General features: G+C 42.5%; 1 protein-coding gene across 1 annotated transcript in view; it reads right to left on the bottom strand.

Annotated features, from left to right (window-relative positions):
- The window catches only part of dnai2b (dynein, axonemal, intermediate chain 2b), a 57,945-nt gene that overhangs the window by 15,397 nt on the left and 22,935 nt on the right, over positions 1–19,613 (bottom strand). The window contains exon 9 of the mRNA XM_068004504.1: positions 19,015–19,238. Coding sequence (XP_067860605.1) covers positions 19,015–19,238 — 224 coding nt within the window. The remainder of the gene's footprint in view (positions 1–19,014; positions 19,239–19,613) is intronic.

Raw genomic sequence — 19,613 nt, 5'->3', positions numbered from 1 at the left:
TTGTTGAGCTGGAGTCCGAGGTGCAGACATTGTGATGCATCAGGGAGGGGGAGAGTCACCTAGACACTTTGAGCCAGGAAGCAGTTACACCCCTTAGGTTAGGTCGTGGTCTAGGTTTGGTTAGTGGTCAGAGATAGGAGGATGTGACTGCGAGTCAGGCAGGCAAAGCGACCCCAGATACAGTGGTGGAGGAGCCTCAGCCTTTGCCCTTGTCCAACAGGTATGAGGTACTTGCTACCTGTGTGGATGAGAACAAAGACGGGAGGAAGGATGGGCAAACTGAGCATGGCACCGTGGTACAAGAGGCCATTCAAGTGGGGGGAGCAAAAAGGAATGTGGTAGTGTTAGGGGATAGCTTGGTCAAGGGGATAGATACTGTTCTCTGAAACCCCGACTGGGAGTCCCGAAGGTTGAGTTGCCTGCCCGGTGCCAGGGTTAAGGATATCTCATCGCGGCTGGAGAAGAACTTGAAGCAGGAGGGGGAGGATCCAGTTGACGTGGGCGATGTAGGAACCAACTACATAGGTAGAACTAGGAATGAGGTTCTGCTGAGGGAGTTTGAGGATCTAGAGTCCAAATTAAAAAGCAGAACCTCAAAAGGTAATAATCTCTGGATTACTACCCGAGCCACGTGCAAATTGGCAAAGGGACAAACAAATTAGATGGTTAAATGCGTAACTGAAAGAGTGATGTGGGAAGCAGGGATTTCAATTCATGGGGGTACTGGCACCAGTACTGGGGAAAGAGGGAGTTGTTCCTTTGGGACAGGATCCACTTAAACTGGGCTGGGATCAGTGTCCTGGCGAATCGGATAACTAGGGCGGTAGATAGGGCTTTAAACTAATAAGAGTGGGGAAGGGATCAGGTAAGGGTAAATTTATAAGTGTAAACAGAAAAGTCAAGGCTGTAGAGCAGAGTAGCGATTTGGGTAAAAACAAGCAGGGAAGGACAGGGAGGTTTTACAAAGGTAATAGGGCATTAGTGACTAAGGTCACATCAGGGGAAAAAGTAAAAAGTTAAAATCAAAGGCCCTATATCTGCATGCATGAAACATTCATAACAAGATAGATAAATTAATGGCACAAGTATAGATACATGAGTTTCATGTGATAGCCATTACAGAGATGTGGTTGCAGGGTGACCAAGGTTGGGAACTAAATATTCCAGGGTACTTGACTTTTGAAAAAGATAGGCAAAAATGGAAAAGGTTAGAGGGGGGTGGGGGGGGGTAGCACTGATCATAAAGGATGAGATAAAGACATTAGTGAGAAAGGATCTCGACTCAGAAAATAAGGATGTAGAATCAGTATGGGTGGAGCTATGAAATAACAAGAGGCAGAAAGTTCTGGTGGGAGCAGTTTATAGGTCCCCTAACAGTAGTTATAATGTTGGACAGAGTATATATCAGGAAATTAGAGGAGCATATAACAAGGGTAATGCAATAATCATGGAGGACTTGAATCTTCATGTAGACTGGGCAAACCAAATTGGCAAAAGTAGTTTGGAGGATGAGTTCAAGAAATGCATTCAAGACAGTTTTCTAGAACAGTATGTTGAGGAACTAACTAGGGAACAGGCTATTTTAGATCTAGTATTGTGTAATGAGACAGGGTTAATTAGTAATCTTATAATAAAGGATACTCTGAGCAAGAGTGATCATAATATGATGAATTCCATATCGAGTTTGAGAGTGATGTAGTTAAGTCCAAAACTAGGGTCTTATACTTAAACAAGGCCAATTATGTAGGTACGAGGGGCAAGTTGGCTAAGGTATATTGGGAAATTAGATTAAAAGATATAATGGTAGATAAGCAATGGCGATCATTTAAAGAAATAATTCATTGTTCTCAACGAATATACATTCCCTTGAGGAATAAAAACTCCACTGGAAAAGTGGTCCAACCGTGGCTCATGAGAGAAGTTAAGGATAGTATTGGATTAAATGAAGAGGCTTCCAATGTTGCCAAAAAGAATAGTAAGCCTGAGGATTGGGAGGGTTTTAGGAATCGGCAAAAGATGACTAAGAAATTGATAAAGAAGGAGAAAATTGAAAATGAGAGTGAACTAGCAAGAAGCATAAAAACAGAATATCAGAGCTTCTACAACTAGGTATAAAGGAAGAGATTAGCGAAAGTAAACGTGGATCCCTTAGAGGCAGAGACAGGAGAAATTATAATGGGGAATAAGGAAATGGCAGAGACGTTAAACAAATATTTTGTATCTGTCTTCACAGTAGAAGACATAAAAAAATATACAGGAAGGAGTGGGGAACCAAGGGTCTATTGAGAGTGAGGAACTTGAAGTGATTAATATTAATAAAGAAAAGGTACTGGAGAAATTAATGGGACTAAAAGCCGACAAATCCCATGGACCTGATAGCCTACATCCTAGCATTTTAAAAGAGGTGGCTACAGAGATAGTGAATGCATTGGTTTTGATCTTCCAGAATTCCCTAGATTCTAGAACGGTCCCTGTAGATTGGAAGGTAGCAAATGTAACCCTGCTATTGAAGAAAGGAGGGAAGTATAGGCCAGTTAGCCTGACATCAGCAGTAGGGAAAACGCTAGAATCTATTATTAAGGACGTAGTAACAGGGCACTTAGAAAATCATAATATGATTAGGCAGAGTCAACACTGTTTTATGCAAGGGAAATCCTATCTAACAAATGTATTAGAGTTTTTTGAAGGTTTAACAAGCAGGGTAGATAAGGGGGAACCAGTGGATGTAGTATATTTGGATTTTCAAAAGGCATTCGATAAGATGCCACAAGAGTTTGTTTCACAAGATTAGGGCTCATGAATTGAGGATTGGTTAACATACAGAAAGCAGAGAGTAGGAATAAACAGGTCATTTTCGGGTTGACAGATTATAACTAGTGGAGTGCCACAAGACTCAATGACATAGATGAGGGGAGCAAGTGTAATGTATCCAAGTTTGCTGATGATACATAGGTGGGAAAGTAAGCTGTGAGGAGGAAACAAAGAGGCTGCAAAGGAATATAGGCAGGTTAAGTGAGTGGGCAAGAAGGTGGCAGATGGAGTATAATGTGGGAAATTATCCAGTTTGGTAGGAAGAATAGAAAAGCAGGATATTTTTTAAAAGTTGAGAGACTAAGAAATGTTGGTATTCAGAGGGATTTGGGTGTCCTTGTACACGAACCACAGAACATTAACATGCAGATACATCAAGCAATTAAGGCAAATGGTATGTTAGCCTTCATTACAAGGGGTTTGGAGTACAAGAGCAAGGATGTATTGCTGAAATTATATAGGGTTCTGGTGAGACCACACCTGGAGTACTGTGTACAGTTTTGGTCTCCTTACCTAAGGAAGTATATACTTGCCTTAGAGGCGGTGCAACAAAAGTTCACTAGATTGATTCCTGGGATGAGAGGGTTGTCCTGTGAGGAGAGATTGAGTAGGATGGGCCTATATTCTCTGGAGTTTAGAAGAATGAGAGATGATCTCATTGAAACGTATAAAATTCTTAGAGGGCTTGACAGGGTAGATACTGAGAGGCTGTTTCCCCTGGCTGGAGAGTCTAGAACTAGGGGTCATATTCTCAAGAGGTCGGCTATTTGGGATCAAGATGAGGAAAAATTTCTTCACTTGGAGGGTTGTGAATCTTTGGAATTCTCTACCCCAGAGAGCTGTGGATGCTCTGTCGTTGAGTATACTCAAGACTGGGAGCGATAGATTTTTGGACACTAAGGGAATCAAGGGATATGCGGATAGGGGAGGAAAGTGGAGTTGAGGTGGAAAATCAGCCATGATTTTATTGAATGGTGGAGCAGGTTCGAGGGGCCGTTTGGCCTAATCCTGCTCCTATTTCTTATGTTCTTAACCCACCCCATTACACAAAAGCAGGCCAGGGTTCTAGCTAGATTCCCTTATATCAGCAATCCTTCCAAAATAAATTATTTTTAGCTTGAAAAGCAAAATTACAGTAACTCTCAAAATGCTGTATTATGCACTAAATAAAGTGTTAAATCAAAATTTTCTGAGGTAGCATAGCTCAGACCCCCCCCCCCACCCCAAAGAAAATGAAACTCACGGCTTTATTGCTTGCACCTCCCTTTAAGCTTTCATTTTTATCTGCAGTGCAAACAAAGGAACATTGGTTATACTTGCCCAAGTTATGACAAGCCCATGTCTAACGGCACTTTCAGGATAACTATTTGTTTTCACATGTTTCCATATTCTAACCACTCTGAGTAGACGTTTCTCCTGAATTCCTTGTTGGATTTATTAGTGACTATCTTATATTTTTGACCCCTAATTTTGGACTCCTCCACAAGTGGAAACATCTTCTCTGTGTCCACCCTATCAAACCCCTTCATAATTTTAAAAGACATCAATTAGGTCACCTCTCAACCTTCTCTTTTCCAGAGAAAAGAGCCCCAGCCTGTTCAGATTTCAGTTCTGGTATCATCCTTGTAAATCTTTTTTGCACCTTCTCCAGTGCCTCTATCATTTTTGTAATACGGAGACCAGAATTGTGCACAGTACTCCAAGTGTGCTTTAACCAAGATTCTATATAAGTTTGACATAACTTCTCTGCTTTTCAATTCTGTTCCTCTAGAAATGAGCCCCAGTGCTTTGTTTGCTTTTTTTTTATGGCCTTGTTAAATTATGTCGCTACTTTTAGTGATTTGTGTATCTGTACCCCTAGATCCTTTTGCTCCTCTACCCAATTTAGACTCTTATTTTTCAAGGAGTATGTGGCCTCCTTATTCCTCCTTCCAAAATGCACCGCCTTACACTTATCTATATTGAAATTAATTTGCCATTTACACGCCCATTCTGCAAGTTTATTAACTTCTTCTTGTATTTTGTCACAGTCTTCCTCAGTATTAACTATGCTCACCGCCCCCCCTCCCCCAATTTGGTATCATCCACAAATTTTGAAATTGTACTTCCGATTCCTGAGTCCAAATTGTTTATATAAATGGTAAACAACAGTGGTACCAGCACCGATCCCTGTGGAACACCACTTCCCACCTTCCGCCAGTCTGAGTAAATACCTTTAACCCCTACTCTCTGTTTTCTTTTTTGTATCCAGCTTGCGAGCCATTCTGCTACTTTCCCCCTGACTCCACATGCTCTGACCTTAGTCATGAGTCTACTACCTTATCAGAGGCCTTTTGGAAAACCAATAATGTTTTTCTATTACATCTTTGAGATTTCATTATCTTTCCTACCACCAATGTTAAGCCAACTGGTCTATAGTTTCCTGGACTTGTTCCATCTCCTTTTTAAATAAAGGAATAACATTAGCTGTTCGCCAGTCCTCTGGTACTATTCTCTTTGCTAATTAATTTTTTATATATATATATTTTTAAAAAGTGCCTCTGCTATCTCTTCCCTTGCTTCTTTTGGTATGCGTGGATGCAATCCATCCGGACCAGGGATTTTGTCCTCTCTACCAATGAAAATTAAACAAGAATAATAAATTTGTGAATGGATTCAGGCAAAATCCGTACAAAAACCTGTGTTACAATATACACCCATTAAGATTTCATTTGTGATTTTAATTTTAAAATTTCATGTAGTTTATTTTGAAGGTTACAAGAAATTTCTTGTCACCTACAAATACATAAAAGAAAAATAACTCCATGGTTTTCCTGCTTGCCATCAACACTGCTAAAAATACAGACTCAATGCTTTTACGATTCATGTTAAACACAAAAACAAACTGCACAAAGTGGTGCAGTGTGACTCTGGCAGATGGCACAGCAGCAGTGAGCAGCTGCTGGCTGCTTCTCATTGGTCAGAACTGCTAATCATGCACAGGGCGTTTGAATCCAAGTGGAATGAGAGCAGAAGTAGTTATAGAGGGAAGAAGTAACAAAAACTTACATTTATATAGCTCCTTTAATGTAGAAAAATATCCCACTGTATGAAGAAAAATTAATGCTGAGCCCAAGAAGGAAAAGTGTTGGAAAGGTTAACCAAAAGTTTGGTCAAAGAGGTGGGTTTTAAAGAGGGTCTTAAGAGAGGAGAGAAAGGTGGAGATGCAGGGGTTTTAAGCAGGGAACCCCAGAGTGTGGACCGAGGCAGCTGAAAGCATGGCTGCCAATGGTGGAGTAAATGTGATGGAGTGATGCACAAGAGGCTGCAGTCAAAGTAAACAGAGAGTTTGGGGGAGGGGTTTGTAGGGCTGGAGGAGGTTACAGAGAAAGGGAGGGTCAAGGATGTGGAGGGATTTAAACACGAGGATGAGAATTTTAAATTTGAGGCACTGGGGAATGAGAGTCAATGTAGGTCAGCAAGGACAGGGGTGATGGGTGAGTGGGACAAGGTACAGGACAGAATACAGGCAGTAGAGTTTTGGATGTGCTGAAGTTTATGGAGGGTGGAGGATGGGAGATGGAGAGGTAGTGCTCGGTGTTATTAGCATACATGTGGATATGTCTGCAGATGATGTTGCCCAAGGGGTAATACATAGATGAGAAAGAGGAAGGGGCCAAAGATAGATCATAGGCAGACAATCGGATAGGTCAGAGTGTAACCAAGCAGGAGCAGTCTCATTGAGCTGGACACAAAGCATAGGAATTGGAGAAGGATGGTGTTGTCGACCATGTCGAAGACCGCAGAAAGGTTGAAGAGGACGAGGAGGCATAATGCACCATGGTCACAATCACAGAGAAAGTCATTCATGACCTTCATTGGGACAGCTATGGCGCTATGGGAGGGATGGAAACTGAATTGGAGTGATTCAAAGAGTGATTTGTGGGACAGTTGGTGATAGAGCTAGGAGGTGACAACACATTCAAGGACCCTGGAGAGGAAAGGAATGTTAAAGATGGAGTGGCAGTAAGTCAGGTTGGTAGAGCATAAACTGATCCAGACTACATTAGACATAATTATTCTAGTCTATTCATTACCATTAAAGTACAATGCTATTTTACACATTTCAAAGTTGTATGCATTAAAGAATTGGGACAATTTTTAGATATTGCATCATTTGGTGCACTGAATTTTCACTGCAGACACAGAATGGGAGGAAGTAATTTTCAGTTTAGGTGCAGGCGGAAAACTGGCGGTTGCGGATCGGCCACTCTTTATTTATCCCACCCGATTTTCCTTTCCACTCACTTCTGCTGCACCCAAACTGAAAATTATCCCCAACATTTGCTTGCAATGATGAGAGTGATAGTTTCTTTCTATTCCTGGAAGATCTTGGTTCCCCTTGTGCCCGTTACTGATTTCCATAGTCTCCATTGAAATTTTACAGCACAACGAGAGAGCTGAACACGCAATTCAAAACTATGGTAACTTTTACTTGAATTTCATGTGGAGACACCAGCCATATTGTTCTTCAAATGGCAGGGTTTGAAAGTCGTAAACTGACACCATGGGAATGGTAGCAATCAGTACAGGTGTAGCAATAACCCTTTGAGGGCTGAATGCATTTTGCAGCTTTCTAAATATCTACCTTTTTTATTCCGTGATATGAAGTGACATGAATTTTGTGAATTGCAGTGCGTCTGATAATGCTCATGAGATGTGACACAGCTGCCCTATTTTCACTCCACATATATGGGAAAGACTTTAATTGTTAGAAATTAAAACTATTTATAATTCATCCTGAGCTGCAGAGAATATACATGCTGCTGCACAAATGTTTCCATGACAACTATCGTGTTTACATACTGAAAGGCAGTGCTGTAATGACTAGAATTCAACAGAAATTCAATGACATTGCCACTTGTGTAAGGTGTGGTGACGATGGAATCATACCCAAAAAAGAATTCGAATAATGTCACTTCCCGTATCCAGTGAAGATATCAATTGACATCGACATCAAATAAATTTAGCAGAGAATTTTTTTTCTTATGTTTCATTGCTAACTTTCTATGTTATATGATTTAAAAAAAACACAATTGTTGTATCTGGAAGCAAAAAGAAAATGCACAGAGCATCCACTGAATTTGATATTTAACAGGCAAACCTAGGTGGTACATTGACACTATGGGGTAGATTTACATGGTCCTGCATCTGTACGTCCATAATGGGACAAGCCCAATTTTCCATCGTTTAAATTAATGGAAGGAAAATTGGGCAGGTGGCTTCCCATTTGATTTATCTGTATTTGCTCTGAGGCTATTGGATTGCCTGGACATAGCAAATACATGAAAGACAAATATCTTGATTTCCAACATGCTGTGTCAGAGTGTTGGGAAATGGGCTGCTGCCTACAATTCGTCAAGCAGCAAGTTATCAAGCTTAAGTGTGAAGTCATGAGGAAGCATCAAGTGGCGGCCAGACATTTCCCCACAGGGAGAAAGAACATACAAGGTTCCTTCGGGTGCTAATTATTTGCAGTGGTGGAAGGTGTCCTAGGAACAAGCCATTTGTCTATCCTCTGATTATAGGTACCAAATAGGGTATATTATGCCCCTATAGGCTAATGATAGTGAAAGTCAGAGTGATTCTACTTGCTAAAATTAGTAACTGGAGGAAAATAAACCCCAATGTTATAACGTACCAGCCATGCAGTTTGGTGTATCCACTGGATGAGTATCATGGGACTGAAATTCAACTTCGGCGATGGTGCAAACAGGCGGTAGCAGATCGGCTGCCCGTTATACACCCCACCAAACTTTCCATCCCACTGAAGTCAATATAATGAACAACTGGGCGGGGTGTATAACAGGTTGCCGATCCACAACCACCTGTTTTGTACCCCCACCTAAATTGAATTTTCCCCCATCATTTATCTTATATTTATTATACATGATATCATCTCTTAATATTTTGCCATATTTCTACTTATGAAGGATATCATAGGGAGTACACAATACGAGAAAATGTGGAAGAAAAAACAATCAAGCAAAATTGCATGTGTACAACTTTAAATAAAACTTAAAATATAAACTCCAAACAATCACCCAATCTAATATTACAATCTACATTATCATTCTACTAATGACCAGAATGGATATGAAAATCTAGAAGAAGAAACTGTAAAAAATATATTTAGACAAAGGAATAATATTAGTACGGTGGAAAACAATATAGTCTACAGGTGGGTGAAATGTAAATAGTGCAAGTCAGTCCACTGAATATATTCTTGCTGCTTCACAATCGCCCCTTAAAGACTACTTTATATCAGTGTTCAGCCATTACTGATCTCTGTCAGACAAGCAATATGCTCCGAGATTACTGACAATGCTAAAATAAAAACAGAGAATGTATTTCCAGCATTTGCTGATTTACCTTTCCATCTCTGCTGAAAAAGGCAAGCTTGAGCCAGCCTGTAGGAGGAGGATGAGATGGGACTTGGATGACTTACCCACCACTCCCTGTCGGGATTACCTAACCGATGCTTTGCACCGACAAAATTGCAAAGCTGAGATCAACAACTGACCACTAGGGGAGTTGTGGATCATTCAGTTTGCTGCAGAGTCTGTTCCACAGGTGCTGTACCATATTACTGTTTAGCACACACAAATTGTTATGATCTAGAATGCACTGCCTCAAAGGGTGGTGGAAACAGATTCAGTAGTAACTTTCAAAAGGGAATTGAATATATATTTGAAAAGGAGAAATTTATAGAGCTATGGGGAAAGAGCAGGGGAGTTTGTTTTTTATTTGATCATGGGATGTGGGCGTTGCTGGCGAGGCCGGCATTTATTGCCCATCCTTAATTGCCCTCGAGAAGGTGGTGGTGAGCCGCCTTCTTGAACCGCTGCAGTCCGTGTGGTGACGGTTCTCCCACAGTGCTGTTAGGAAGGGAGTTCCAGGATTTTGACCCAGCGACGATGAAGGAGCGGCGATATATTTCCAAGTCGAGATTGTGTGTGACTTGGAGGGTAACGTGCAGGTGGTGTTGTTCCCATGTGCCTGCTGCCCTTGTCCTTCTAGGTGGTAGAGGTCGCAGGTTTGGGAGGAGCTGTCGAAGAAGCCTTGGCGAGTTGCTGCAGTGCATCCTGTGGATGGGACACACCGCAGCCACTGTGCGCCGGTGGTAAAGGAAGTGAATGTTTAGGGTGGTGGATGGGGTGTCAATCAAGCGGGCTGCTTTGTCCTGGATGGTGTCGAGCTTCTTGAGTGTTGTTGGAGCTGCACTCATCCAAGCAAGTGGAGAGTATTCCATCACACTCCTGACTTGTGCCTTATAGATGGTGGAAAGGCTTTGGGGAGTCAGGAGGTGAGTCACTCGCCGCAGAATACCCAGCCTCTGACCTGCTCTCGTAGCCACAGTATTTATATGGCTGGTCCAGTTAAGTTTCTGGTCAATGGTGACCCCCAGGACGTTGATGGTGGGGGATTCGGCGATGGTAATGCCGTTGAATATCAAGGGGAGGTGGTTAGACTCTCTCTTGTTGGAGATGGTCATTGCCTGGCACTTATCTGGACCACTCGGCTCCAGACCTCATTACAGCCTTGGTCCAAACATGGACAAAAGAGCTGAATTCCAGAGGTGAGGTGAGAGTGACTGCCCTTGACATCAAGGCAGCATTTGACCGAGTGTGGCACCAAGGAGCCCTAGTAAAATTGAAGTCAATGGGAATCAGGGGGAAAACACCCCAGTGGCTGGAGTCATACTTGCCACTTATCAGCCCAAGCCTGGATGTTGTCCAAGTCTTGCTGCATGCAGGCTCGGACTGCTTCATTATTTGAGGGGCTGCGAATGGAACTGAACACTGTGCAATCATCAGCGAACATCCCCATTTCTGACCTTATGATGGAGGGAAGGTCATTGATGAAGCAGCTGAAGATGGTTGGGCCTAGGACACTGCCCTGAGGAACTCCTGCAGCAATGCCCTGGGGCTGAGATGATTGGCCTCCAACAACCACTACCATCTTCCTTTGTGCTAGGTATGACTCCAGTCACAGGGGTGTTTTCCCCCTGATTCCCCTTGACTTCAATTTTACTAGGGCTCCTTGGTGCCACACTCGGTCAAATGCTGCCTTGATGTCAAGGGCAGTCACTCTCACCTCACCTCTGGAATTCAGCTCTTTTGTCCATGTTTGGACCAAGGCTGTAATGAGGTCTGGAGCCGAGTGGTCCTGGCGGAACCCAAACTGAGCATCGGTGAGCAGGTTATTGGTGAGTCAGTGCTGTCTGATAGCACTGTCGCCGACACCTTCCATCACTCTGCTGATGATTGAGAGTAGACTGATGGGGCGGTAATTGGCCGGATTAGATTTGTCCTGCTTTTTGTGGACAGGACATACCTGGGCAATTTTCCACATTGTCAGGTAGATGCCAGTGTTGTAGCTGTACTGGAACAGCTTGGCTAGAGGCGCAGCTAGTTCTGGAGCACAAGTCTTCAGCACTACAGCTGGGATGTTGTCGGGGCCCATAGCCTTTGCTGTATCCAGTGCACTCAGCCGTTTCTTGATATCACGTGGAGTGAATCGAATTGGCTGAAGGCTGGCTTCTGTGATGGTGGGGATATCGGGAGGAGGCCGAGATGGATCATCCACTCGACACTTCTGGCTGAAGATGGTTGCAAACGCTTCAGCCTTGTCTTTTGCACTCACGTGCTGGAGTCACCATTATTGAGGATGGGGATGTTTGCAGAGCCTCCTCCTCCCGTTAGTTGTTTAATTGTCCACCACCATTCATGACTGGATGTGGCAGGACTGCAGAGCTTTGATCTGATCCGTTGGTTGTGGAATCACTTAGCTCTGTCTGTAGCATGTTGCTTCTGCTGTTTAGCATGCATGTAGTCCTGAGTTGTAGCTTCACCAGGTTGGCACCTCATTTTTAGGTACGCCTGGTGCTGCTCCTGGTATGCTGTTCTACACTCATCATTGAACTAGGGTTGATCCCCTGGTTTGTTGGCAGGGGAGTGGGACTAATTGGATAGCTCTTTCAAAAGAGCCGCCATACACATGATGGGCTGAATGGTCTCCTTCTGTGCTGTATGATTCCATAATTTTATGCAATCAAAATTACAGTTTTAAGGATTATTTACCAATATTTATTCAATTTGAAGAGAGAAAGCAGTGGGATTTCTTAAAACAGCAATGATTGGTCACCCTCATTTAGAAAATGTTCTCTAGTTTCAAGATGGCTGCGTTAATCTGCAAATCTAAGATCAATCCTACCCACATTTTTTTCTTTTGTGAAGATTAAGATTTGCAAAGTGGTATTATTTCATAGTCTACACCTTACTTTCAAAAAACAACAATAATAATTTGAAGAAATTAAACAATTAAGTTCAGAGTGGAAGGAAATAGAAAATCATCCTAAATTCTGACAGACCTTTCTCTGTGCGATAGAAAGCTGCAGTGCTGAAGGCGGCAATTCTTGCTCCAAAAGAAAGCTGGAGCAGTTACACAGTTCACTAGCACCATCTAGTGGGCAGTATCTAAGCACTGCAATAGTGCAATACTAAGTTTGTGCTGAGTGAGCAGAAATTAAAATAGAAAACCCCAAACCATTTTCTATCTCTATCACTTGTATTCACCTCTGTCAGCGAGACCCTTTTTGGAAGGTTTAAAATTTTTTTTACTGAGGGTAGGTTTACAAATTTATTTGCAGTATAGTATATATTGTATACTGCAATTATATAGGGCCTTGGTGAGATCGCACCTGGAGTATTGTGTACAGTTTTGGTCTCCTTACCTAAGAAAGGATATACTTGCCAAAGAGGGAGTGCAACGAAGGTTCAGACTGATTCCTGGGATGGTGGGACTGTTGTATGAGGAGAGATTGAGTAGACTCGGCCTGTATTCTCTAGAGTTTAGAAGAATGAGAGGTGATCTCATTGAAACATACAAAATTCTTACAGGGCGCGACAGGATGTTTCCCCTGGCTCGGGAGTCTAGAACCAGGGGTCACAGTCTCAGATGAGGAGAACACTCAGAGGATGGTGAATCTTTGGAATTCTCTACTCCAAAGGGCTGTGGAGTCTCAGTCATTGAGTACATTCAAAACAGAGATTGATAGAATTCTAGATATTAAAGGTATCAAGGGATATGGGGATAGCGTAGGAAAATGGCATTGAGGTAGAAGATCAGCCATGATCTTGTTGAATGGCAGAGCAGGCTCGAGGGGCCAGATGGCCTACTTCTGCTCCTATTTCTTATATTCTTCTATACAACACACCGCAGGGCTTAAATTACTTCCATGATCTACCAAAACTACAGCAAATTTAATAATTAAAAAAAGATATTGCATAAAATTTTCATACTTTGGAAAATCTTCCCTTGAAATTCCACAACTAAAAATTCTTACCAAATTGTGTTAAACTCTACAAATAATCCTTCAAGATAATTTAATATAATTTGTGCCAAATGGGTTATTTGCTCAACATGAATTAACTTAAATGTTATTATCCTAGAATGTTACACGAGAACACAAGAAACAAAAAGTTAGTCCAAACAACAAAATATATATAAAGGTTCAAGTAAAGCACAAGGATCGCCCCATGTACAACCCCCTTCTCACTGTAGAACTGTAATGTGAGGCGACAGCTGATTATTTATTTATCGTTCAGGAAGGTTTTCCAGTCATTTTGAATGTTGTACATACAACAGGATTTTTTTTAATCAAAAGCAAAATACTGTGGATGCTGGAAATCTGAAATTAGAACAGAAAATGCTGAAAAAGCTCAGCAAGTGAGGCAGCATCTGTGGAGAAAGAAACAGTTAACGTTTCAAGTCGAAGACCTTTCGTCAGAACTGGAAGATGTTAAAGATTTAAAGTTTTTAAGCAAGTGCAGAGCCGGGGAAAGGGGGTTGGAATAGAAGAGAGGAAAGAACAAAAGGAAGGGTCTGTGATAGGGTGGAGTGCAAGAGTGATTAAATGACAAAAGGGATGATGGTGCAAGGCAAGGAGGGTGGTAATGGGACAAGTTAAGAAACAAAAGATTGGTCTAGAGTAGGTGTAAATGGCAACAGCAAAACCATTACCAGCAGCTGCAGTCCAATAAATAAAAAAAAATTTAAAAAACAAATGGGAGCAGTGGTTATGATCTGAAGTTATTGAAATCAATGTTGAGTCCAGAAAGTTGTAAAGTTCCTAATCGAAAGATGAGGTGCTGTTCCTTGAGCTTCATTGGAACAGTGTAAGAGGCCGAGGTAAGAGTGGGAGTGGATTAACTCTGTTCCTTTCTCCACAGATGCTACCTCACTTGCTGAGCTTTTCCAGCATTTTCAGGATCCTTTTTATGTTAGAAAATCTCCATTGGCATTGCTCGCAGAAAGAGTGGTGTAAAGTTACATATATAAAATTGATGATAAAATGTCGATATAATTGCCCGGAATATCTGTGGGGGTCTCCTGATCACATTGTAACTTTGGTGGACGATTAGTGGAAACCCTGAAGAAACGGCGTAAACAACTACTTACGTCGCTTCTCCAGGGTTTCTGCCAATCTTCTGCCGAAGTTACGCAGGTTCTGGATAATATTGCTCATGGGGAATTGGACAATGTGTTTGATAATGAGAGAAGGATTACATGTTGTAATGGAGAATGCATCATTATGGTGATATATTTTAGATGTTTTTGGGAATTTTCACTTTGGACGTGGGCAGAAAACTGGCTGTCGTGGATTGGCTTCCCATCAGTAGAAAGGAAAATCAGGTGTGGTGTAGAACAGGTAGCAGCGGATCCACTACCGCCAGTTTCTTGTCCCAGTGAAAGAGAAAATTACCACAGTTGGTTTAAAGTAAAGAAATTAATATGAAATAAATTAAATGGTGCAGGGAAATTTTATAGAAATTGAAATAACTAATTGAAAAACTACATGAAATTCTATGTTGGAAGGTTGTGTATCATTATAGAGGTTTCTAAATAAAAGCAATCAGAGCTAATATAATTAATTTGAAATATATGAAACAGAATATTAAAATGTATTGATTATATATGCATAATTTGTGTATAGTAAATATTTTTATGTAATGTGTATTGGGTTTAATTGTACAAAATACTTTTTACACAGATATATAAGAAAAACATTTCTGGAGTTTTATATTTATGTGATTATCAGTTTCTGTGATGGGCAGAGGGTGTTCTTGGTGAGTGTGAAAATGGCTGCATCATGAAACAGGGAGCTGGGGCATAGTGGAAGACGAGGAGGAACGCGATGGACACCTACAGACACTGAAAGACACCCTCGTAAGAACGGGATATGACGCTCGACTCGTTGATCGACAGTTCCGACGGGCCACAATGAAAAATCGCACAGACCTCCTCAGAAGACAAACACGGGACACAACCAACAGAGTACTCTTCGTCGCCCAGTACTTCCCCGGAGCGGAGAAACTATGCCACGTTCTCCGCAGCCTTCAACACGTCATCGATGACGACGAACACCTCGCTAAGGCCATCCCCACGCCTCCACTACTCGCCTTCAAACAGCCACCTAACCTCAAACAGACCATCGTTCGCAGCAAATTACCCAGCTTTCAGGAGAACAGCGTCCACGACACCACACAACCCTGCCACGGCAACCTCTGCAAGACATGCCAGATCACACGAGAGGACACCACCCACCAGGTACATGGTTCATACTCCTGTGACTCGGCCAACGTTGTCTACCTCATACGTTGCAGGAAAGGATGCCCCGGAGCATGGTACATCGGCGAGACCATGCAGACACTGCGACAATGGATGAACGGACACCGCACAACAATCGCCAGACAGGAGGGTTCCCTCCCAGTCGGGGAACACTTCAGCAGTCAAGGACATTCAGCCTCCGATCTTCGGGTAAGCGTTCTCCAAGGCGGCCTTCGAGACACACGACAACGCAAAATCGTCGAGCAGAAATCGACAGCCAAGTTCCACACCCATGAGGACAGCCTCAACCGGGATCTTGGGTTCATGTCACGCTACATGTAACCCCACCAGCGAAAAAAAGTTATCTGTTTTTAATACAACTGGTCATTCTCTCTCTCTCTGCCTTTCGGGTCTGTCTCTCTCTCTCTCTGTCTTTGTGATCTGACCGCTTGTGTATTCAGTATTCTTGGATGTAATTTTCCCCTGTCTGAACACCATCCACTCCTTTGATTGCTGTGATTATCTCTCTGCCGAGGTGTGATAACGGGCAGTTGGAAAGATTATCTGTAATCATCAGGCATTGTTCTCCGACTATATATGTTGTGCCTTTATGGAACCCTGCACTCACCTGACGAAGGAGCAAAGCTCCGAAAGCTTGTGATTTCAAATAAAGCTGTTGGACTATAACCTGGTGTTGTACGACTCCTTACATTTGTCCACCCCAGTCCATCACCAGCATCTCCACATCATATTTTCAAGGAGGTTAGGTTGTGCTTAAGTTTGTTAGAGAAGTGTGAAGTTGGATATGTGATGAATGGATGGAGGTAGGTTGGTAAGTGATGGGGAGGTATGAAATGTCAGGGGAGGAAAGAGGTGGAAACAATGGGACTGTGGAGAGGTTGGTAATGGTGAGGATGGTAGACGTTGAGCAGCTGAGAGTGGTGAAAGGTTTGGGAAGGAAAGAGGAAAAGGAACATTAGGGGCTCCAGAGAGCTCGATGGTAGTGGCAGTGGGAGTGAGCAGTGTACATGGGAAGGATTGGTGGACTAAGGTCTGATTGATAAGGGGGCGGCAGGTAAGGTAGTGATGAAGACAATGACGAGGGAATGGGTATGGAAGAAAGTTATATGGGGAGGGGAGTCTTGGGCTTGGAGAATTTTAGGATGCCCAGATTTAAAAAACAAACACTGGGAACTGGACTAAAAAACGACAAACATTGGGAGTAGGTGTAAAAAAAAGCCACCAGTGGTAATGGGTCTAAAAGAAACACAAGCAACAGCAGCAGGACCAAAAAAATACAAAGTGCTGGGGGTTGAGAGGGAGGATGGTAAAGAGTCTGGCTAATGGCCCGAGGAAATGTTGTCTCATTCTCTTTCCCCAAACCCTTTCCTGCCATTTGTTCCACGATCACCCCTATACACTCCAGCATCACCCCTACCCCCTCACACTTAACCCCTTTCCCCCACCTCCCCCAGGTCTCCAAATTTACAGGCTGTTCCCAGCACTGAGCTGAGGCCCCAAATTTGAATGGGACAAGTGATGGGAAAGAAGAGGGAAGGTAATAGTAGCAATAGGATCAAGCCAACAGCAGTAGCTGGTGAGGGTGGGAAGCGAGACAACAGGAAGAATGGGTGGCAATAAGAACAGGCGAGGGCCTGATAGACTTGCGAGGAATCGAGTGAGTTGGTCATATGATCAACTCTAGCCAATCACAAGTAATTATGGACGAGTGCTACAATGCCACCTTGCTTGGAGGCTCAGCCAATTCCAAGTGTAATATTGGTCACGCTTCATGGCTCCATGACTTCTCGTCCCAGTATGATATAGGGATTTGTTAAATCTGCCTGGGTTTCTTGGTGTGCAAAATCATCAGTTGGAAGCCATTGTCTGGGGCTGAGTTCATCATAAGAGTAAATTGAGAGAGTCAGGCAAGTGAACAGAGGGGAGACTGTCGGTATCAATCTGCTTGCATGTGTCTGTATATGAGAGTTAGAGTGAAGAGACTTAGTACAATCCTATACAACAATTCCCAGCTCCAGCTTAACTTCTCTGATTCTAGATAGGACAAAGCCAGCTTGGTATCGGTGAATTCCAGGCAAGTGGAGCAACACATATAGATGTAGTCAACCAACCTTCATGGCACCAGCTGAAAAAACTTTGTTGCAAAATGGACATCCTCTTTGAAAAATGTACGTCCCTGCAGTTTGAAGGACTATTATGATGGGGCCTGAAATTCCTCGGATTGCGTTCTTCACAGTTACAGTGGAATCATGCCTGACTGTGTCCTCCAGCAATGGCTCTGCCAGAGTTTGTGAGATTAATGGGAAGACACCTCATTAGCATGGAGCTAGTGGGTGCAAACGCCATTTTGGGTCTAACTCTCGCAGCCACCTGCGAGTGGTTGCCGGAATCTCTGGCGTGCACCGCCTGCCCATGGCGCGGGACAGAGTTGCCCAGGTACCCAACCCTCCTCCCGATCCTAGCCATGATCCTACTGGCCCCTTCAGCAGGGAGGCCAATCTGGAATATTTTTTAAAAATTTAAAAATAAACAATTTGGAGGTCCAGGCCACTTGCCTAGTCTGGACCTCACTGGTAGGTACACCCTTGTGGAGGCCATTATATCAACACTAACATGCCAGGTTCCCTACCAGACTCAGTAGGGAGTTCCTGGCCCTGGTTCTGTGCTCTGGCCGTTATTTGCCTTGTCTGATGGAGGTTTCATCCCATACAAGGCAACGAAGAAACTCCCAGAGACAATGGAGACCTGAAGTAACCAGGGCTCTACCAGTTTCCCACCAAGGTTACATGGGAGACTGGTGGAATCTCCCACGGAACTTCAATCTGATAATCTTTTGCACAAGTTATTATTTCTATTGAAATTCAGTTAGAAGTGCCATTAAAAGGGCATCAATGAATTTTGCTTCCATTTTGCATCATTTCTGAAGACTAGGAACTTAAAAATGTTGATTACATATACACAAATCAACTAAATAGTTAAGACCTCATTGTATTTATTCCGTTAACTGGCCATTCTTGTGGTGGGCGAGATTTGGCAGTGCGGTAGGTGAAAACATTACTTCGACACCTCTGGGGCTTAGGTTTGAAGTAGCGCAGATGACCGGGATGAGTATCCTCTTGCTGTGCAGTTGAAAGAGATCCATAAGAAATGAATTTCTTAAAGATGGCAACCGCCAAAAAAAGGGAATAAATTGTGCATCCCTCCCTATGATATGCATAATTTGAATCTTTTGTGCCTAACAGTTTCAAAGTTACCAATGTTGAAAGCTCCATTCGTACAGAAGAGAGTTTTATGGCACAGCAATAAAAATTCTATCGAACCTCACCTCTATAGACTTCATCTCATTTCACACCGTCTAACAACCGAAACAAAACAAGTACATTAGTCATTATTGCTCTGAAATTAATATCATATTAGGAAGAAGTCACTGTATTTGTAATATCTGCAGTACAAATACAATTATCAGAGCTTATATTTTAAGGGCAAAAGCTTTCCTTTTTTCTATTATTCCATAATGTGTATTTTACTCACTTAGTCCATATGATGGATGATTCCCTGATCTCCTCAGACCAAATTCTGGTCGTCCAGTCCCCAACTGTCAGAAAGTTCTTTGGGTAAAAAGGGTTTCTCTGCAGAGCGTAGACTGGTCCATGATGGCCAGTGAAGGTGGACACAATCTTCTCAGCTGGTAATTTTCCCTTTCGATTCCCCAAAATTATGAAACCTTGTTCTGTCCCCACCATAAACTTGGTTGGCTGTAGAGGAAAAACACAATTACAGAACCCAATAACAATTAACTACGACTTCAATTTCAAAGAACTTCAATTGAGTTTTTTTTAATCTTCAAAATTAACCAAATCAAATTCAGTGATAAAATGGCAGAACAACGTTTGTGAGATAGGGTTTTGAATAGCGGCCATCTGCCTGTACAGATTGCTCTGATAATGTGAAATTGGTTTTTGTGCTTAAAAATAATTGAATGAAGCAACTTAAGTAGCACAGCAAAATGGAAATTTAGTGCTACCAGATCATTTGAATTAGATAACTTTTAATCAAGAGCTGTAGACCGTAGTGCTTTCTTCATCAGCCGACTTTTCACCCTATTGCAGCTCATGCTGTAACTTGTTAGC

The sequence above is a fragment of the Heptranchias perlo genome, chromosome 23 (assembly GCF_035084215.1).
Source record: "Heptranchias perlo isolate sHepPer1 chromosome 23, sHepPer1.hap1, whole genome shotgun sequence".
NCBI lineage: Eukaryota > Metazoa > Chordata > Chondrichthyes > Hexanchiformes > Hexanchidae > Heptranchias > Heptranchias perlo.
This window is presented reverse-complemented; position numbering and strand designations above follow the sequence as displayed.